At 51.3% G+C, this 22,125-nt stretch overlaps 2 protein-coding genes and 1 pseudogene across 19 annotated transcripts in view; 1 reads left to right on the top strand and 2 right to left on the bottom strand.

Annotated features, from left to right (window-relative positions):
* The window catches only part of LOC135415218 (uncharacterized), a 75,349-nt gene extending 69,483 nt beyond the window's left edge, over nucleotides 1-5,866 (bottom strand). For 8 of the 18 annotated variants that reach the window (XR_010430996.1, XR_010431007.1, XR_010430997.1 and 5 more), the window contains exon 1: nucleotides 5,836-5,866. Coding sequence is in view for 5 of the 18 variants with exons in the window: in XM_064656883.1 (XP_064512953.1) it covers nucleotides 3,550-3,986 (437 nt within the window). In the remaining 13 variants the exon portion in view is untranslated. Of the gene's footprint in view, nucleotides 1-3,549; nucleotides 4,023-5,835 lie in introns of those variants that run through there. The other 10 variants (XR_010430998.1, XR_010430999.1, XM_064656883.1 and 7 more) reach the window with 8 other exon arrangements.
* A 4,133-nt stretch (nucleotides 5,867-9,999) lies between these two features.
* LOC135415224 (guanylyl cyclase-activating protein 1-like) lies at nucleotides 10,000-22,009 on the bottom strand. The gene is made up of 4 exons (XM_064656896.1): nucleotides 21,714-22,009; nucleotides 15,320-15,469; nucleotides 13,523-13,613; nucleotides 10,000-12,533 (listed from the first exon to the last, which is right to left on the bottom strand). The coding sequence occupies exons 1-4, from the start codon at nucleotides 21,909-21,911 to the stop codon at nucleotides 12,406-12,408; spliced, it is 567 nt and encodes a 188-aa protein (XP_064512966.1). The 5' UTR covers nucleotides 21,912-22,009; the 3' UTR covers nucleotides 10,000-12,405.
* LOC135415208 (acrosin-like) lies at nucleotides 17,247-19,756 on the top strand (annotated as a pseudogene).
* Nucleotides 22,010-22,125: the final 116 nt, after the last annotated feature.

The following is a 22,125-nucleotide window of genomic DNA, read 5'->3' as shown; positions in this document are numbered from 1 at the left end:
CCAATAAGAAAAAATAAGAATAAAGGCATCTATTTGAAGTACAAAGAGTTTGGGAGACACCATTTGTTTGCCATGAAGCCTTTATTTTGTTGGCTCTTCTATAGTTAGAATCCAAACCTTACCCTCCCACAAAAACAACATCTCCGATTTAGTTTATTGCTAAAGCCATCATTTTAAAATCATCTCAGGAATCAAAAGGGACCGGAAAACACACACAAATCATTCCTGCACCCACCAAATCATTAGGAATTGGAACCCAATTCCCTCATCTCTCTCCTTGTTCTTCTTGGCTGGAAAACCTGATGATCCCTGCTGGCTATTTTTAGGCTGCTTTTCTTCCACAGCTCCTTTCCTCCCGGCTGAAACCTCCTGGCACATTCAGGGCTTATCTGGAGGGAAGCCCCTCTGAGGTATTTCCTCTCGTGGCAATTCTGTGGGACGAAGAAGTAAAAAAAGCACGTCAAGAGCTCCTTCTCCCCCCTTCCTTCGCAAACCCCCCCCCAGTTTGTCCTTGGCAGCTCCATCCCCCCGGCACCCGCACCCGACGCTTCGGCTCCGCTGGGAAAGGGACAGCAAGTGCACAAGCAAGTTCAGTGCTGGGCAGGGGCTCCCTGGGGAACGGCACTTCAGTGCTTTAGTCCGTGGCCTTTCCTGCTGCCCTCCCCCCTGGAGGCAGAGAATGACCCGGCCCTTGTTTCTCCCACGCTCGCAGACCCAGGTCCTGCTCCTTTGGCCCCACTTTTCTTAGCAGACCCGGCCTCATTTCCCAGGGTCCCCAGGAAACTTCTGCACTTGACCCATTGCTAAGTGCAGAGCACAGGGCAAGGGAAGGACAAATTTCTCAGCACCCACCCCCTGGAATTTTCCTTCTCTGCAGCACGCTCCCGTTCCCGCTGTCTCTGGAGGTGCCCGCACGAGTCCTCCTTGTCCCAGCCCTGCCAAACTGACACACGCACAGGAGAAATAACAGGTCTTGCTTGCACAATTCCCAACCCTAACCCTTGCCTGTCCTGCCCAGAGCTGAGGGAAATCTGACAGAATATTAATAAACCACCTTTGTTAAGAGCAGTCATCAGCCCGGTCCTTCAGGCTTTGCAGCAGTTTGTAGGGAACAGACCCAAATCCCAGTCCTACCTCTAAATTTCTAACAGCTTTCCTCAGAGAGATTCTGGACAGTAACACATACAACGGAAAGAAAAGACTGCACAAGGAGCAACAGAAGGTTTGCACGAAGAACAGAGGTTCATGTTCTCCCTCATCAGGCTGGGACTGTAGGACCCAGTCTTTGCCACCAAGAGACCAGAGCATTGTCATTAAGACTTAAACCTCTCCCCCACGGGTGTTTCTCAGAGAACTGGGCCAGCACTGAGCTACTCCCATGTGCCTGCAGTGCTTTGGGGAGGGGCAAGACAACCTCCCACTTCTGCTTGGAAGAGAATGAAAAGTCATTCCCCTTCTCTCTCTCTGACCCAGCACCAAAGCAGTCCTGTAGGACAACATCGGACTAGGCCTGATTCAACTGGGAAAGAAAAAAACCCTAAACAAACAAACAAAATCACCCCGAATTTCAAGGTAAAAATACACTGCCTCCTGAACAGGAGCACACAAAATGCATTGAAGCCAAACAGAAAATGACAAACCAGAAACAAAAAAAAGAGCCAAAAGAAATGCTCTGCCTGCCTTGATACGCTCTCTGTTTGATCATTCCAAAGGGAATTCTCCACAGATCAGGAGCAAGTACCAATCATTTTTCCTCTGTAACAGTTAATGAACAACTTGGGTTTCTGCTGAGGGGCTGGACATGTCCAGTGAGGGTTCAGGGTCTGGTGGGTTGTTTATGGCAGATCCTGACCGGCCCAGGCCAAACCCAACCACCCCCATCGCTGCTCCATCCCACATGGAGAATATTGATACTGTCTAGAAATACTCCTCTTCCCTGCTACTTCATCCTTCTTTACACATCCGTGGAGCAGGTTTTCTCCACCCTTTGTTCCCAGCAACAGCTCTCCAGCCCGAATCCCAGCTCCCACAGGCACAAACTAAACACACCTAAGGCGATGGTTCCATCAGCACCTGGAATTCCAAGCTCCCCGTTCCCTGGAATGCTCATCCCAACACTCACAGCAATCTCACCTCAGCCCACAGGCTCTCTGTCCTCAGAGGCAAACACAGCCTGCTCTGGCACTGCGTTTCCTCTCACTCCTGGTCTCCTGCAAACCGCCAGGGAAATCCAATCCCTCAGACCCTGCACCCCTGGACACGAGGGGAACTGGAGTTTGACCCAGATCCCAGCACCCTGGACAAGTGTGTTCCCAGGAGCACAGGCCTGTGGCTCCATCCAGCCCATCCATCCCTCCTTTTCCCCCAGGGAGTCCCAAACCCTCCCCAGCTCCACTGCATCTGTCCCCCGGCCCAGCCCAGCTCCAGGCTCTCCCCCAGCGCTGTGTCAGCTCCAGCCCTGGCAGAGCTGCAAACACCCCCCAGCTCGGCCCCCCGGGCTCCTGAACCCCCAAGCCAAGGCTCAGGCTCACCAACAGGGACCCACCTGCCCCACTCAGCACAGCCCAACCCCACAGCTCAGGGATCCCACGCTCACCTGGCCCTTTGCCCCTTCCTCTCCACCCTTCCCAGCACGGCAAGGACCAGCCTGCAGTGGAAACAGAGCCAGTGCCCAGGGAGCAAATGCCAACAGCCAGGAGGAGAGAAACATGTCCCTCTGACTTACCCCACCCCACGGGCAGGACCAGGTGCCCCCAGCGCCGGTCGGTGGGGCTGGAGCCTGTTGCTTTGGCTGCTCACACCCCAACACATTTGGCATTGCTGGACCGAAGTCAATGATCTTCCCTGTCCTGAAAGAGAGAAGAACAAGAAAATTAAGTGCACTGGGGAAGTCAAAGGCTCTTGGCTTTCACCCTTCTCTTCTGATTACTCACCACAGGCGTTTCTTCCCTAAAACCTGCTCTTAACCCCCCCTACCAACACCACCACCCCCCCCCCCGGCCGGTCCCTGCCCCTGCCCTGCCCGGCGGCCCCGAGCGCTCCAGGCCCGGCCCGGCCAACGCCTCGCTCTGCGCAGGCGCCGCTTCCCAGCCCGCCCCGACCGCCGGGCGCCGCCTCGCAGTCGCCGCCTGGCGGACACGGCCGGGAGCGGCACTGCAGCCACGCCCCCCCCCCTTGCGAGACCCGCGGCGCCTTTCGCGAGGACGGGCCTTTCTTCCCTAAAACCTGCCCTTCCCTAGGAAAAGCTGAGCAAGTCACAGAGTTGCTGATTCCACCCCAGCTTCCCAAAGGATTTCTCTCTCCTGGCAGCACAGACAGGGTCCCTGAGGCAGCACAGACCCTTCCCGGGGAACTGCAATGCCAGGGCACATCCGAACCCGGCCCTGCCGCCTGCCGCTCTCGCCGCCCCTTCTCCTGGCGGCGGCACGCAGGTGCGAGTTTCTTCGCAGATGCGAGAAACCTGCCTGTCGCTTCCCCTGCCTGCAGTCGCCGATGGCCGCGGGAGAGGCAGAAGAGCGGCCGCGCCCCCGCCGCGCCCCCGCCGCTTACCCCGGGGACGATCTCCTGGAGAGTCCAACGTCGGATCTGCCCTCGTGGGTCGCTTCTGGGGGGGGGAAGGCGGCGGCGCAGCCCCCACAGCATCTCCGGGGCACGGCGGGATCGAGCGGGGCGGGGACGGGAGTGCGAGCGGGGCGGAGCGGAACGGAGCGGAACGGAGCGGGCGGGCGGCGCGCGGCGACTGCCTGGGGTCCTGGCGCCTGCGCCGCGCGCCGCGGCGCCGAGAGGGGGCTGCCAGCGCCGGTGCCTGCCGCCGCCCACGAACCTGCCGCCCGCGCCCGGCACCACCGAGCTCCCCGCCCTGTCCCCACAGCGGGAAGCAGCGCGGCGAGACGGCGCTGCGAGCGCGGGGCGGGGGTCCGAGTCGGGGCGGAGGTCAGGCAACAGGATAATCGCCTCTCTGAGGCGAGGGGGCCTCTCGCCGCCATCTTTAGTGTTGTCTGGGCTGTCCCAACTTTAGTGTTGTTCCTGTCCTGGCGGCGCCATCTTTACTGTGGGCTTGGTGGGCTTCCGGGCCGGGGCCGCCATCTTTGTGTACGGACTTGGAGGACTTTCGGTCAGGGCGCCGCCATATTTCTGTACGTCCTCGTAGGACTTCCGGTCCGGGAGGGCGCCATCTTTGGTGGTGCGCCGTCGAAAACAGTCCGGTCGCTCTCCACTTCCGTTGCTCCGGTTTACCCGGAGAACGACCCTCGCTAATTTCTGCGCTTTCGCCCCAAAAATCTTCATGTTATTCCCCCCGCACACACCCCGGGAGAGACGGGAGACCACAGCTCCCGCCGTGCCGCCGGAGCCGGCCCCGAAGTCGAGCGGGGAGCGCTGCAGCGGCACAGGAGCCACTGCGCATGCGTCGCCGTTTCCCCTCGCCCGCCCTTAGTTACCACGTGATCGCCGGCGTCTTGCTAAAGACTGCGCATGCGCCGACGCCGCCACCTTGCCTGCCCCCCCCACACCGCCCGCCTTCGCTCGCTCTCGCCGCGCGCGCCTCGCCCGCTTTGCCCCGGCCCCTCCCTCACATTTCGCGGCACCCCCTCCGCTGCCTTTTCGGCTCCCCGCCCTTCCCCGACCACCTTTTCGGGTCCCCTTCTCACACTTTAGGGGGGACCCCCAAGTTACGGGGCGGAGGGCGGGGCGGGGCGAGGAGTAAACCCCGGGGTGCCCAAGAAGGCTTGTTTTTCTCTTTCATTTCACTTTTCATTTTATTAGGGCCTTTTTAGTTTGCCCGCTTTTATTTTTTTCTTTCATTTTCTTTTGTATTTTCTATTGCCTTCTTTATTTCCTTAATTTTTTATTCTCTTTATTTTTCATTTTCTTTTCTTTCTCGTTTGCTTTTTATTTTTTTAGTTCTTAGTCCTCCAGAGAGCAACAAAGAACACTGAAGCTCCTCTGGGACAGACAAAGGCCCCCCTACCCTTCCCTTAAACACAACGGCTGCCAGGAGGGCCCCGCAAGCCCGCTCCGCTCCTGCCAGGCACTGGGGCTCACCCCCAGGGGGGCTTTGCCAGCACCCAGTGGAAATTAAAATTACAGCCTGGGCAGGAAATTCAAATTACAGGCCGGCAGGACCGCTCCTGGCCAAGGCCACCGGGCCGTGCAAGTCAGACCACTGACCACGCGGGGCTGGGGATTTTCGGGGGCACGCTTCCAGCTTTTATTCTCCAGAGACTCCAGTTCTTCCTGGCACCCCTTGCTTCAGTCTTCCCCTGTTGGAAGAGGTCACTTTAGTCTTTCGAGGGGCCAGACTGCCAAAGCCCGGCCAGTCCATTCCCACGAGGAAAGAAAGGTAGCTTTGTCTTGGACAGGATACTGGGGGGGAGACACAAAATAAAAAGTTTAATTTAAAACAACTGCCTAGAATAGAAAGCAATTCAAACATAAGGCAGACAAGACTCATGCAAATCTGAATACATTTGACTTCAAAGGAGAATTATTTCCCTCTGCACCTCACAGAACACAATTTTCACCCGGGTCCCGCTTACCATCGTCGCACAAAACACGCTGACAACATTTTTCCTGATGCCAGTGGAGAGCTATTAGAGCACACCGCACAGGGAAGCCGAGGCTGCCCCTGGATCCCTGCAAGTGTTCCAGGCCAGGCTGGATGGGACTGGGAGCATCCAACCGGGGATGAGAGGGGAAGGTGCCCCTGCCCACGGAAGACAGGGTGGCCTTTAAAGGTCCCCTTCAAACCAAATCGTTCTGGGATTCCCCTCCAAAATCACTACCAAAGAGACACAGCAAGCAAAGCAGAAGGACTGCACTCCCAGCTTTTCTGACCTGCAGGCACACACAGCACAGCACACTGGACATAAAAGACCCGGGGTTAGTCCTGCCAGAGGCGTCCGGCACAGTGTCCACGGCGACCGAAGGGAAAGAGGGAGCCTGGGAACACGGATAAAAAGACACCTTAATTAGGAGTACACTGAGCAATAGCCAGGTCAATCCCACAGACAGCTTCACCGTCCAGTCACACAAAAAGCACTTACCTACCGGGGCCTCAGTTAGGATGGCTCCTGACGCTGACACCTCCGTTTGCCCCGGGGGAGCAAGAAGAACATCCCTGGGAAGAAGTCACCCCCAACAACAAAAAGGGAAAATTAGTGAAGCACGGGGGCCTCTTCTGACTAGATTGCCACCAGCATTCCATAGCAAATGCCACGACTATTCTGTGACAGACGAGAAAACCCCGTTCTCCCAAACAAACAGCGAGGAGATTTATGGGCACGCCTGGAAATTTCCTGTGAGGAACTTTTTGTAACTAAGGAGCAGGTGCTATCTTGAGTTGAAGGCATCCATTTGACAGACACTTAGTACAGCAAACTCTTCAGCAGAGCAATTAATTGCTGCCTATTTGAACAGCAGGGGAGAGAAAATGACAGTCGAAGGGAAGACAAGAAAAGCAGAACTGCAATCAGCTGACTTTTCTTCCATCTCTCCCGAGAAAGTCTAGTTTACCTGTTCTAATTCTGTGCCCTTTTCTACAGGAAACTTAGACCAAGGCTGAAAAAACAACTAGAAAACACGGAGAGAAGCTTTTTAGAATTTCACGCGATTTTCCCAAACCGATCCCAGAAAAGCAGAACTCACCTCGATGCATTCTGTCTTTTTTCCATAAGCTTCATCACCTGATTGAAAAAGCAGAGTAGACTCGGTATTTAGGCTCACAACAGGAAAACTTCCCCTTCATTTCCTCAAAGAAACTACATTAACTTGCACAGCTGCAGGCGCGTCTCCAGCTGTTAAAGCCTTTCAGCTTTTCAGAGGGTGAGAATGCCCTGCTAAGGAAGGCTGAAAAATGCTCGGAGCCTGCCCAGGTCAAAGAGCCCCTCGATTTTGTCTGTGTTCCAGTCCCTGGCTAAAGAAAGGGCAGAACAACCGCAGTTGTTCCCTGCCTTTTCCCTCAGAGGTTTTGCCAGGTGCTGGGGCCAGCCCGCTCCCGGGGCCGCTCCCGCCCGCTCCCCGCCTCCCTCCCCTTCTCCCGGGAGAGCTCCCGGAGGGGACGTGACCGCGGAGCTCCCACCGCCCTTCCGTGGTCCCAGCAGCGCCTGAGGGGAACGGGGGGACGGTGCCGCGCGGAGGGGCCGCGCCGCGGCTGAGCGGGCAGAGCTTGCGGGACCGCGGCCGGATTGAAAGGGCGGGCTGTGATTGGACGGCGCCGAGAAAGGCGGCCCGGGATTGGCGGGCCGGGCGCTGCCCCGGGCCCGGATTGGCGGGGCTCGGAGCCGGCGGGGCCGTGTCGGGTGTGCCCCGGGACCGCCGTCCCTCCGCGCTCCTTGGTCGGGCCGTGCTCTCCCGGCCCCAAGGCCCCCGCAGAGACCCTCGGGAAGCCCCCACCGGCACACGGGACAGGGGCGCAGCGGTTCTGGATCGCGAAGGCGGAGGGTGCGGCAACTCTGGGGAACGGGGAGCGGCGGCGACGTGTGCGGCGGGTGTGGGCCCCCTCTGGGACAGCACCGCACCGCCCCCGCACCAGGCTCCGGGCGCTTTCAAAACCTAAAGACCTATATTCAGAATTTCTTATAATCTAAAATCCTGCATATAAAAAAGTAGATGCGGGATTCTATTTTGAAGTAAATTTTTATATAAATCAATATTATTTGTCAATATAAATATAAAAATGAGAGACGTTACAGTTTTTAGTATTTTACAAGCACACACACCCTCCTGATAAAAGTCATGAATTTTAATAGTTCAAATATTAATGTAAGTTACTGGCTGGTTACAGCAGCAAGCTTCATACAGCTTCCCATCCTTAAGGATTTATCAGAAGAAGCAGTTTCAGGTTTCATCTCCAAACGCTTAGGAAAGCCTTTTTTCATTAAAGTCCTTGGCAATTTTCTCGTAAGAATAAAAGCAAACACTGGCAGGACAAAGAGAGCTAGAGAAAGAGAAATTCCCAAGGGACTACAGGACAGAGAGGGAGGAATGGAAAAATAGGGAGCTGGAGCTGGGGCCAAGCAGAGAGAGGGAAGAAGGGGGTAAAAAAGGGATCTGGAGCTGAACAGAGGGATGGCAAAATAATATGATAATGATGCAGATGCAGCCTTCCCTGCTCTTTGACTCTGCTGGGATGGGACACTGATCCCCCCATGCTGAGCCCCCAGTGCAACCTCGCACACCCCAACACGGCTCCAGGCAGCTGCCACCCCTGAGTCCAGCTCCAGACAGTGCCCACTGTCCCTCCCCACTGTGTTGAGAACGTTGACATCCTAGCCATATTCTCTAATTCTAAACCCCTAACTAAAACCCTTATTCTCTAATCCTGAAACTCCTAACTCCAAACTCTCACCCTACACCAGAGAAGTTGTGGGCTTCCCATCCTTGGACATATTTGAAAACCCTCATGTGCTGAATCTAAACCATAGCTCTAGATTCTACCCTCCTAATTCTTCTGTTCTTTCATCAAAGGGAACAGTTCCAAGATATGTTAATTGTACACTTTTTAAATCTTAACTGTACAAAGAAAGCCAAGTAGGTCAAAAAACAATTATCTCCCTGTCCTAGTTTCGGACACAACCTCAGTGTTACTGATACCACCTCGTGTGTTGGGGGGGGGAAGGGACTCTCTGGCTTCAGGTTGGGACCAAGCAGACGGAGCAGTTGGGGTCAGGTGCCAGCAGCTGCAGTCTGGTCAGGTCAGGTCAGGCTCAGTGAGCATTTTGCATGTACATCACTGTCTCTTTTGTATGCTTTTGTTATTAATATTGTTACTGTTACTGTTGATTTTCTTATCTCATTGCTGTTTCCAATATATTGATCTTATCTCAACTCATGATCTTTGCCTTTTGTGCCTCCAGTTCTCCTGTCTGGCCACCCAAACTGAACTGGGATGTACCATTCCTAAAGCACGACACTCCCCTTTACGGAGATCTCCTCTCCCCTTCCTAGTCTCCCTTCTCACAGATTCTGATACAGGCATGTATACTGTGGGAATGGTCTCTTGAAGTACATGCTGTCCACAGACCCAAAAGTCAGGGAAATCATTCAGTTACAGAAGAACTGAAACATTAAAAACAAAACATACATCTGCAACTCAGTGTAGTGATAGCATGATGTGGGCTTTTTTTGTCTCTTACAAATGTCATCACTGCACTTAGCTGAGAATTGTTTCAGCATCATCAGCAATAACATCCAAGAAAGAACCAGTTTTCTTTAATGCCAATTAAATAACAAATTAAACTCCACTTACAAATATTCAGGATTATTACTGAGGATGTACTGCATATATGCCCTTCTCCGTTATGTGCATCAAGAAGATTCCATACACCACATATAGCAACACTTGCTGCAACATTGCTGGCAGCTACAACTTCTTGGTGATTTCTTTAATATACCAGATGCACTGACAAAAATTCTTCACATTTCTAAGAACTAAAAATAGGGGGATTTCTTGTATGTCAGGTGATAGTCAAAATGCAGTTTTATATGTAACTGACCCACAGAACTGCAGGAGAATAAGGACTTAGGTACAGGACAGGTTCAGCAGAGTCTTGGGAAAAAACCTCTGCCTTCCTCAGTCCAAAGGGACAGCAGAGCCCAGTCACATCTGCTCACGATAATCCTCTGGGGAATGGAGCAATGTTTGCCAATCACCTGGCTGTGATTCCTCGCAGAAGCTCTAAGACTGCAAACATGCATGTGCCAGTGGGTTCTGGAGCATGGGGCCACCTGGCAAAATGTTGGTGCCTACTCTAAACACGATCACCCACTCATGCTCCAGTGACAATACTTGATAAATCTCCCTTGACTTAAGTGAAAGTCTGGGTGCTTTGTTCAGGATACTACTATGGTGGGTTGAACCTGACTGGATGCCAGGTGCCCACCAAAGCCTTTCTAGCACTCCCCTCCTCAGCTGGACAGGCGAGAGGAAATACAACAAAAGCTCGTGAGTTGAGATAAGGACTGGAAGAGGTCATTCACCCATTACCATCACAGACAAAGCAGACCTGACTTGGAGAAATTAACGGAATTTATTACCAATCAAAATCACACTAGGATAATGAGAAGCAAAACAAATCTTAAAAACACCTTCCCCCCCGCCTCTTCCTCCTTCCCAGGCTTAACTTTATTCCTGATTCTCTCCCTCCTCCCCACCAGCAGTGCAGGGATATGGAAATGGAGGTTATGGTCAGTTCATGTCACTGCTTCCCCCTCAGGGAGGGGAGTCCTTGCCCTGCTGCAGCATGGAGTCCCTCTCAGAGGACACAGTCCTCCATGAACTTGCCCAACACGAGTCCTTCCCATGGGCTGTGGTTCTTCATGAGCTGCTCCAGTGCAGGGTCTTTCCTGCAGGTTCCATCCTTCAAGAACTGCTCCAGTGTGGGTCCTTCTCGCAAGTTCAGTCCTTCAGGAACTGCTCCAGTGTGGGTCCTTCCACAGCATGAGTCGTTCCACAGGGTGAGTCCTTCAGGAAGGGCTCCAGTGTGGGCCCTTCCATGGGGTCAGTCCTTCAGGAACTGTTCCAGCACGTGTTTCTCTCCACAGGCCCTGCCAGGACCCTGCTCCAGTGTGGCCTAACCACTGGATCACAGTCTCCTTCAGCATCCACCTGCTCTGACATGGGGCTCTTCCATGGGCTGCAGGTGGATTTCTGCTCCCCTGTGGACCTCCATGGGCTGCAGGAGGACAACCTGCTTCACCATGGGCTGCACCATTGGCTGCAGGGGAATCTCAGCTCCAGCACATTTGACAGCATCTCTTCCCCTTCCTTCTTCACTGACTTTTGTGTCTGCAGAGCTATTCCTCTCACATATTCTCACTCCTCTCTTCTCTGGCTGCAATTGCTTCTGCCCAATAACTTTTTTCCTTCTTAAATAGCTTATCCCCAGGGTGTCACTGCCATCTCTGCTGGGCTCAGCCTTGGCCAGCGGTGGGTCCATCCTGGAGACAGCTGGCATTGGCTCTGCTGGACAAGGGGGAAACTTCTGGCAGCTTCTCACAGAAGCCACTCCTGTAGGCGCCCACCCCACCCCCTGCAGCCAAAAGGTGGCCACGCAAACCCAACACACATATGAACATCACAGAAGCTTAAATATGAGCAAGAATAAGTCCAGTCTAAAGTCTGCAAGTTCTTCCTCCTGCACAGGAAAAACATGCCAGCTATGGCATAGGCACTCAGCTGAACTTTTCCTGCATTCTTCTTTCCTTCTGGTTCTCTCTCTGAAGTCAAAGGAGCTTCTGATCATGACCTTATCTAATGTCAGTGAACAAGACACTTTGCTGAGGTTCTATCCATGCTACATCACTCTTCCCATCCTGTACAGAGAGCCCTTTGTGGTAGCACAGAGTATGAACTTCACTCTGGCATTCACATGAACAGCAGGATTCACAAGTCACCTTGCTGAGATGTTTGTTTTGATTAGGTTGTCTCCTCAAGACCAAAATGAAACACCAGTGAAGAACATGTGAAGCAACAAGATCATCTTCACATACTTCATTTATCATAGAGTCACAGAATGGTTTGGGTTGGAAGGGACCTCAAAGATCATCTAGTTCCAACCCTATGCCATTGGCAGGGATGCCACTCACTAGTTCAGGTTGCTCCAAGCCCTGTTCAACCTGGCCTTGAACATTTTCAGGGATTCAGTTGTATGAGAAGAGAATAAGCAGGGCAACAAGTGTATAAAAGGTTTGATCTCTCAAGTAATGCTTTGGGAAATTGAGCAGCATATTTTCTCTGGTTACAGAAGCTGCTCCAGACTGTTGACTTGTTTGGTAGAGTTCTTTGATCACAGAAAGCTCAAACATCTGCATTGCTGACAGCGCAGCTGGGACAGATTTGTCACTATCAGACTGGTTTTTCTTCCAGTTCCTGTGATCTTATGACTAAAACTACTCCTGTAGAGACTACCAAATAGAAGCACATCTGGTATGGACAACCATGCTGGTGTTTATGAACCAATGTCATGACAAGAGCAGCACAAGTTACATTCTTTTGACAGTTCTCTACGTTGATAACAGTTTGAAGCTCTTCTTTTGTACATGTCATCATCCAGTTCTGCTAGTGTTCTTCACAAACTTGGCATTACCTTCAGTCCATTGCAAAGTGACAATCTGGGACACAGAATAAGGAGGAAATTTGTGCCCTGAAATTTGGTCTTTAAATTTTAGGAAGTCAAGTCAAATACTGACACACAGATCCAGTTTTCTGAACCTGTCCTGCATTTATGTGGCTAAGCTTCAGTATTTGTACAGGAACATGCACTCAGATAAAAATGTAGCAGTGTCTTTCTGTTCCTACTTCCATATTCATGTTTATGGAAATTTTGTTTTAAAAAATGGTGTCTCTCCTTCCTTGTGTTTCTATACCCTCCTGTCTCTAGGCACAGCATTTTCTCTCAGCTTGATTTATATACTGTGCCGACGGTTGTTGATCATGGCCACAATGTGAGACAGGTCCAAACTTTTCATCATAACCTGCATGAACTCCTCGTCTTTCCTTGCTCCCTCCACAAATTCATCCAGAGAAAGTTCACCTGTGTCAGACACAAACAAAAGGCATCAGAATCCACATTTGACAGGAAAAGGAGTACAGCAATCTAACCTTAGACACCACTTACTATACAGGCACTGTTCTAAAGCACTGAGGCCTCAGAGAGTCTTAAGTGTTATGAAACTTAACCTTCCTTTTTTCCTGTAGAAAGGAAGGGATACATAAGAAAGAACAGTAGAAGTGTGTGGCTAGGGAGTGGGATCACAGCATCCTATAAATAAAGCTGGATTATCCACCTCCTTTTTGGCCCAACCTGTCATAGTCATAACCTGTCCTATACTTGCTGGTTTTCATGGATAAAAGAAGTGATAGAGGGAGGCTATGACGGGCAGAAATATATTTTCTGTCCTAGGCCAAAAAGCCCTTGTGCAGGGAAGCAGCTCAGCAGAGTTATTCTGGAATAACAAAAGAGCCTGTTAGGAGGTCATGAGTACCTGAAGTAGCAAGGAAAGAAATATCTCTCAGGGATGTACAGTGACTACAGTGGTGTTGATCACCTTTTGACTGAGCACCTCATGTGATTGCTGTACTGCCTGCAATAGACCCAGTGAAGAAACTCTGAACTGCAACATTAAATTCCAGTTCTCCCTTTCCCTGCTGAAATACGTAGGAACAGCTGGGGCCGTTTGTTAATATTTCCCACTTCTAACTGGCATAAGCTACACAGCAACATATAAAAAGGAAACAAAACAAAACAAAACAAAACACCACTCCAAAACCCCAGTACCAAACTCATGTGAACAGAACACAGATGACACTCAGTACAGGGAACAAATCCGGACATATTGATTATGTATGATGCAAGGAGAAAAATGCCTTTTGATTAATGGAGAATGGATTACTGGCTGAGAATGCACATAAAAAGAAAATATGAAATGAAGAGGCATAAAGTTCAATCAAGAAAGGAAGACATGGATGTTTCTCTGTAGAACAGAGACTATCTGAGCTGGATGGCAAAGGCAGGAATCTTACCATCTCCATTCACATCAATCCTGTCAAAGACTCGGTTGGTGAACTCTTCTGCACTAGTTTCATGGTCACCACCATTAATAGCTCGAATAGCCTAAAATGAAAGAGCAAGAAGAAGAGTGTGCCTAATGGCTCCAAGAGTGATAGTGATGATTCCATTGCAGCAGGTCAGCATAGATTCGGAATAAGACAGTCATGCCTGGCACTTTCCCTGTACAAATGAACCAGAATCAAAGGAAAACACAACACAAATCATCAGGCCTTATGGCTGGCACTTAATGGTGCAAAGGGAGGATGGTTCTGGAGCATGGAATGAGCAGCAAAACCCAGAGGATCACCCTAAGTCTGCTTAGGTACAGTTTAGGTACTACAGAAATGGCAGAATCAGGGTCCACCTGATTGATCCACTTTGGCCCAGTTGGTGACCCTGTGGCCCACTGAACCCCAGTAACACTGTCAAACACCCTCTGCATTTGGCATTATGAAATTCCTCTGTTATGCTGTGCTCATTTATTTCTACTCTTGCTTTCCCAAATTCCATTTATATACTGCTTCCTGTGTGTCTGGCTTCTCCTGAAATCTCATTAGAAATTAATTTTTGGCTTGAGAAAGGTAAAGCATTATCCACTACTGTTTACTACAATTCTTCTTATTTTATAACTACATAGAACACAGTTCTCTTTGCTTTCCATGCCTAATTATCTCGTTTGTTTAAGGATGTCAATGAAATATGTGATTCCAGAGCCTTTATACTGATTTCTAAGACTGTTCATTTTCTAATTTTGATATTTGATAATTTTCTTCATTCTTTTTCAAATGCTATTTTACTAAAATCAAGAATCACCTCAGCAACTTCCTAAGGCTGCCAAAAAAGACACTGAACTACACTCACAAAATTCAAAGGGCAATAAATTGCTTGCCACCAATTGTTGCCTATGGGACTTGTTTCTTAAGAGCTCTATGTTAACTATTGCTATCTGTTGCTTCACTGTAACGTCTGAGTATTTCTATTGCAAGCTATTACTAGGAGGCTGTATATTATTAGTCATTGATTTTGGTTTGGTCTCTTTGATACCCAGCACTAAAATGCATATCCAGATGAGAATGCATTACTAACATCTTAGTGCCTTTATTTGTGGACAGCTTAGGCTTCAAATCTTTATTGAATCAATTTCCTGACCTTTCATATTCAGAAATGTAATTTATTTATTTATTTGGGGTCTGTAATTTATTTGAATCTTTCCTGCATCTTGGTAATTTCCCACTGTCTACAAAATAATCCGAACTTGCAGCATAATTAATTCTGAGATGTTCATAGTGATCTTAATACCAGTAGTTCCAACTCTGTCCAGAGTAGCTATTCGTATGCAATCCTTTCCATTCACAATCATTCTTCTTCAAGTTGTTTGCCGGTGTCAGATATGGGTTTTTTGCATTTATATTTAGGAGCTGGTTCTAAAAAACAAACTGGGAGTAACTCTCCGACTTCTCATGGGTAAAAGGACATGTGAAGGACACATTGCAGAGGTGGCAACTGACAGCTGGAGTCTGAAACCTTGGAAAGTCCAATTTAGGTGCTAGGCAGCTAAAACAATTTTATGCTTAGCTATGCTGCAACATATGCTGTGGTGGTAGAGTCTGTCAAGTCTGCTTATTGCAGGGATGTGGGGAATTCTGCTCAAAGAAAGGATGATGTTAAAGATCTCACCCATGATGATCCATATGGGGAACAGAAAAGTGTTACTTGTGTGATTTTGTCTTTAAGGAAAGAGGAAAGAACACAGCCCCCTAGAGATTCACCTTAATAATGTTGAGCAGTTCATGTCGATCGATGCAGCCGTTGCCATCTACATCATAGAGCTTGAAATACCACCGCAGCTTCTGCTCCATCTTCCCTCGGAGGACAAGGCTGAGGGCAGCCACATATTCCATGAAGTCAATATACCCATCCTGGGAGAAAACAAAAACCAAACTGTGACAGGAACAAACTGAGGGAGTTACAGCTCTGGAACTGTTTTACTGTTTATTGCTCCTTAGGTTCACAACTGAAAGAGAAAGGCAAACAAATGGCACACGGACTTGGACTTAGGAAAAAGCTTTAGTGCAACACACATATATTCAATTCCTCCAGCCAATAAATACCTGGATTCCTAAAGTTATGATTTATTGCATATCTAGGCTCCTCTCTTCTCACCACCTGCAGTGGAGGAACCTACCACTCCTCATGGCCAGTGTGAACAAACCCCCCTCTGTCCACTGAAGCTGCCTTTGGTCTGCTGGGAGAGAACACTGAGCCCTGGCTGCAAGTTTCCTCTGCTGGTCTGCTCTGCCTTTGTGGGAAACTATGCTATTTCACTAAGCCATAGATCTCTTCTCCATCCTCTGGGAAATAAAATGATTAGGGATGTTTTTTCAAATACATAGAATATGATTTGATCAGTGGAAAAATTGTCTGTATTTAGGTTTTCAACACTCCATTTCTTGATTCTACAAAGAACTCAAAAAGCCCTTATTTCTTCTGTAAGGCAAAATGCCAGACAGTAAAGGTTTGTAAGCCTTAGATTTAACACTAAAATTTGAAGTGGTTAAAACCAAACTACAAATAAAACACTTATCTCCATCAAAGATTCCAAATAACTACTTCAAGAAATTACAGCAAAAAAATGAAACTTTCGTTTATTGAGGTATTGGAATAAAGTCAGATGCCTTTCTGGAATGGATGTAAATAAAGATATGTAAAAGGAGAATGTAGTGAACTAGCAGTGCACTACTGTTTTACAGCAAGGCTCACGACATTTAAAATATTCACTCAGGGTGGGAAGAAGGGCATGACAGGCTGAGAGAGTTGGGGCTGGTCAGCCTGGAGAAGACTCCATGGAGAACTTAGAGCCCCTTCCAGTACCTAAGGGGGGCTTAAAAGAAGGCCGGAGAGGAACTTTGGACAAGAGCATGTAGTGACAGGACAAGGGGGAAATGGCCTTAAGCAGAAGGAGTGCAAATTTAGATCAGATGTTAGGAAGGAATTCTTGGCTGGGAGGGTGGGGAGGCCCTGGCACAGGTGGCCAGAGAAGCTGCAGCTGCCCCTGGATCCCTGGAAGTGTCCAAGGCCAGGTTGGACAGGGCTTGGAGCAACCTGGGCCAGTGGAAGGTGTCCCTGCCCATGGCAGGGGTGGCACTGGGTGGTTGTTAAAGTCCCTTCCCACCCAAACCATTCCCTGGCTCTGTGACTCGGTGTCCCTCCCTGCCATGCCCAGCACACGGAACCGGCCCCTCTGTGACATCAGCCCCGGGCCGGGGGCACTGTGGGTGCTGTGGGCACAACGCTGGTGGCTGTGCTGGAGGTGACCCCGGGTCCTGGCACTGCCACGTGCGCTGGCACCGATGGCTTGGCTGTGGCTACTGGTCCTGCTGGCCCTGGCCAGGCCGGTGCATGGCACTGGGGACGCATGCAGGTCAGTGGCCCCATTTAGGGGTTCCACAGAGGGGCCCTGTTTGTTCCCCACAGCCACACTCCAGTGTCCTGGTCCCCATGGAGAAGCCTCAGTCCCTGGCCACCACCCACGTGCTGGCACAGCTCATCTGCAGGGCTCCAGTAGATCCGGGGGGACAGATGTGCCCTCGGGGGTCCCTGGCCCTGCTGCCCCTCAGCACCAAGCAGGGAGGTATAACGAGCAGGGCAGTGATGGCTTTGTGCTTTCAGAAGGACCTGCGGGCTCCGGCCCATGGCTTCCGACCACAACTCGATGGCTTCTGCCAGCGGCACGTCCCGCGTCGTGGGGGGCACCGGAGTCCAGCCGGGGGCCTGGCCCGGCATCGTCAGCATCCAGGCCACCTGGAAGAATGGCACGTGGCACATGTGCTCGGGTGTCCTCCTCAGCTTCCAGTGGGTCCTCACGGTCGCCCACTGCTTCATCAGGGCCGGGTAAGGAGGGGCAGGGACAGGGGTGTCCCCACAGCTCGGGCGGGTGCCCAGGTCACAGCACCACGTGCTGCTCCCGTCCGGCTCTTTCCTCTCTGCTTCCCTCTCTCCCTTGGGAAGCAGAAGGCTGGGAAGCTGCCACAGTCCGTGGCTCTGCTCCCTCTCACCCTCTCTCCACCTCCTCCCCAGGGACGTCTACCGGTGGGACGTGGTGATCGGGGCCACGGATCTGACTCAGCCGGGCCCCGAGGCCAAGGTGAGGCACATCCAGAGGCTCCTGGTGCACCAGCACTACGTGGCTGCCACGGCAAGGAACGACATTGCCCTGCTGGAGCTGGACCGGCCCGTGGAGTGCAGTGACTACATCCAGCTGGGCTGTGTGCCCGACACCTCGGTGAGGGTCTCTGAGCTCAAATCCTGCTACATCGCGGGATGGAGTTTCGCCACACCAGGAGGTGAGGCCCTACAAGGACATGCCCTGAGGGTGCGATGGGCACCCCAGGGACATGGGCTGGGCACCCCATGGACACGGGCTGGGCACCCCATGGACATGGGCTGGGCACCCCATGGACATGGGCTGGGCACCCCAGGGACATGGGCTGGGCACCCCGGGGACATGGGCTGGGTACCTGGGGACATGGGCTGGGTACCTGGGGACATGGGCTGGGCACCCCGGGGACATGGGCTGGGCACAACCACAGTCCAGCTGTGGCTGCAGGACATCAGCAGGGCCAGGTCTTGGAGCAGCCTGGGCTGGGGGAAGGGGTCCCTGCCCAGAGTGGGGAGTGGCACTGGATGAGCTTTAAGGAACCTTCTCCCCAAACCATTCTGTGACTCTGTGAAGGCACTCCCAGGCAGGGGAGGGGACTGGCACTGAGCCGATGGGGGCTCATTCCCCTCTTTTCCTACAACTCCTGGACCAGATGTGGTGCTGCAGGAGGCCAAGGTTCACCTCATGGACACAGAGCTCTGCAACAGCAGCCGCTGGTACGGGGGGGGCCGTGCACCCCGAAAACCTGTGTGCTGGGTACCCGCAGGGCGGCATCGACACCTGCCAGGTGGGAGCGTGGCACCAGTCCCTCAGACCCGACAGCACAGGGACCCCTGACCCCAAACATGGCACGGGCTGGGCCTGGCCCAGCACCCTCCCAGCCCCAGGTCCCCATCACTGCCAGGGCTGCCCTGTCCCATGTCCCCTATCCCAGGGCTGCCCTGTCCCATGTCCCCTATCCCAGGGCTGTCCTGTCCCATGTCCCCTATCCCAGGGCTGCCCTGTCCCATGTCCCCTATCCCAGGGCTGTCCTGTCCCATGTCCCCTATCCCAGGGCTGCCCTGTCCCATGTCCCCTATCCCAGGGCTGCCCTGTCCCATGTCCCCTATCCCAGGGCTGTCCCTCCCCTTCCCCATGCCCCGTGTCCCCTTGTCCCCAAGGCCTGGCTCTGCCCACAAAGCCCATCCAGTGCTCCTGGCAGCCCCGAGCTGCAGATGTGACCCTGGATCATCCATCCTCTGCACATCTGGGACCACTGTGCAGAGATGGGACAGCCCCCAGCCTGCTCCCAGCCGAGGCTCTGGAGGCTCCAGCCCCCAGGCAGAGCCTCCCCATGCTGGGAATGTGGCTCTGGCAGGGGCTGGGAGAGAGGAGCCAGCCCTGCTGCTGCAGCAGCCCCCCACAAACCCTGAGCCCTCTCTCCTGCCACAGGGGGACAGTGGGGGTCCCCTGGTCTGCAAGGACAACAGAGCTGACTTCTTCTGGCTGGTGGGGCTGAGCAGCTGGGGAAGAGGCTGTGACAAAGCCAGGCACCCCGGGATCTACACCTCCACTCAGCACTTCCACAACTGGATCCTGGTCCAGACGGGCCTGAGCCCAGCAGAAGGAGCCGGTCCAGAACCAGAGCCAGCCATCACCTCGGCCCCCGAGCAGTATCTGAGGCCAGTGACAGAGCCAGACATCAGCCTGACCCCTGAGCAGCAGCTGAGGCCAGCGCCAGAGCCAGACATCAGCTCGACCCCCAAGCACAGCCAGAGACCGGCACCGACCTCCTCGGCCTCATTACTGCCCACGGCATTCCCACTCCTCATCCTGGTGCAACTCCTGAACCTGCTGCAGGACTTCCTGCCTTTCCTGAAGGACAAAAAGGCTTAAGCAGTGGGATGAGCGGGATCCAGGGCTACAGTGGGCCACGGCCATTTCCTGCTGGGCCAAAGGTAGCCTTGGGGCCAGAGGCTGCTCTGTCCTGCCCACGCTGCTCCGCTGCACCCACACCGATGCTGACGTGACCCAGGGGTTGAAATAAAGTTCCTGTGTTCCTCATTAACTGTGTTTTCAGCCCTGCTCAGTGCACCCATGGACTGGGAAAGTCCCTGCTCTGTCAGTCTGCTGGGCTGTTCACATTCGTTCTTCAGCCTGGAGAAGGCTCCAGGGAGATCTCAGTGCCCCTTCCAGGGCCTAAGAGGGGTTTAATAAAGGGGGAGAATGGCTTTTTGCATGAGCAGGTCATGATAGGACAAGAAGGAATGTTTTTAATCTAACAGAGGGGAGATTTGGAATACATTTTGGGAAGGAGTTGTTACTCAGTGAGGGGGGAGGCCCTGGCACATGTTGCCCAGAGAAGCTGTAGCTGCCCCATCCCTGGAAGTGTCCAAGGCCAGATTGGATGGGGCTTGAAGCAACCTGGTTTAGTGGAAAATGTCCCTGCCCATGGCAGGGAGGTTGGAATGAGATGATCTTTAAGGTCCCTTCCAACTCAAACTGTTCTATAATTCTATGGTTGCAATTTATAAAATCATTCTATTGAAAATTTATCCTCTTTGTCTTCAGCACAGTTCTCAGAATCTGAAGGTCCAGAGGGCAGATGATTCTGTCTGTATGATACAGATCATGTCTGTATTACTACAGGCTGGATCTTCCTCTGGGTGCTCTTGTTCATAAAAGAAGCTAAAGGAGCTAGATTAAATGACTAATAACAGACTAAGGTTAACTGTCTGATGTAGGTCCATCCCCACTAGCTGCCATGCTCTTTCTTCATTCCTCTTGAGATCACTATCACTTTATTTAGATGATAGCTTTTTACCTTTTCTGACCGAGAGTCTTCTTAAAACATTGTTTACCACATAATGCAGGGCTCACAGGAGAACTCTGGAATGCACAACAATCCTTGAACAAATTTTAAAGTCCTTAAAGATTTAAAGAAATAAGAGAGGTAAAGTGAAAGAAAGACTTGTGCAAAATCTGTAAAGATTTTACTTTTGTTTATGAAACTGCTGCTTATCACAATCACTATCCTGGGCACAGAGGACTTTGGGATGAGAAAGGACATTCTTTGAGATCTGTAGTCATTTCCAGTCATTATGCTCACTACAAGACCCCAGCTATCCTAATGGAGCCCTGGCTGCTCCTCTCTTTAATTTTGTAATATTCCTTAGCATTCCTTAACTCCTTATGCTGTCTCACATGTCCAAACTAACATTCTTTGCTCAGTGCCTGGGCTTTCCTTCTTCAAGACTGATCCCGTGATTTCCCACCTGGTTCACATGCCTCGTGACTGGATCCTCCTTGGCTCCATTCCAGAACCGTGGAGCAGAGAGCAAAGCTGAATTTTCCCAAAGACAGATTTCTTTGTTATTGAGATTACAGGCCTGCAAGCATAGGCTGAGGTATATACAGATTAAAAGCATGCAAAAGTGAGGGCATGCTTAAAGGAATTATGGGGGCTACTGCTCGTTACCAGTGGTCACCTATCACAGAGAGCAACACTACCCACCCCTCGCTGCTGTTCCACACAGCACAGCTGGCACCCAGCAGAGCCACAGAGGTTGTCTGCCCATGCACTGCTCGTTTGGCTGCCAAATGCCCAGAAATTACTCCTCTGTCAATGCTATAATGACTTCTATTCTGTCTGATTCCTGTGGTCTCTACAATCTCATACAGATATATTTTTGAATAATAAGAACATGTAAGAAAAAGTATAATGAAATTAGCACTTTGATAGTCAAACAAGGCCAAGTCAAATAATACGCAATAAGAAATTCTCCAAATTCAAAGATGAACTTGCAAAAGGTAAGTAGTAATCAGGTATTATTACCTATGGTTATGTTATCTATGTCATTATCTATGCACATTCATTTGCTCCTTGCATTTAGCTACTTTAATTAGCATCCCTCAGCAGCTTTCCACACCAGTGTTTCTGAGAGAGAAGTGAGGACTCTAAAAGTGCAGGAGTTGGTTCACTTTCAAGCAGCACAAGACAGTTAATTCCTTGCTGGAGAACTCACCTTGTTCATATCAAACGTGCGGAACATCTGCTCAATGTACCTATTGGCCTCCGGATCGAGCCCTCGAAGCCCAAAGAACTGCTTAAATTCATGCTCCGTCAGCTGTCCAGAAGGACACTCCGTCATGAACTTCTTGTACCAGTGGTGGATCTCAACAGCCTGGAGGTCATCCACTGTGGAGCTGCTGTTGTTTCCCATGAGTGTCTGTGGTCGGAAGAATGATGCTACGGGAGTGACCCTCTTCCTCCCGTGGCTCTCACAGCACTGCCTGTCTGCTCCTGTCCACGTTCAACAGTTATGGGAGGGATCTAACTTTCTGCAAGCCAATTATAAACATTAATCCTCTTAGAGGCTGGTCTACAAATCAGAAAGTTTCAATGATACAAACAGTCTTCTTAGAATGGATGCAAGA

Source organism: Pseudopipra pipra, chromosome 5, assembly GCF_036250125.1.
Source record: "Pseudopipra pipra isolate bDixPip1 chromosome 5, bDixPip1.hap1, whole genome shotgun sequence".
In the NCBI taxonomy this organism is placed as follows: Eukaryota; Metazoa; Chordata; class Aves; order Passeriformes; family Pipridae; genus Pseudopipra; species Pseudopipra pipra.
This window is presented reverse-complemented; position numbering and strand designations above follow the sequence as displayed.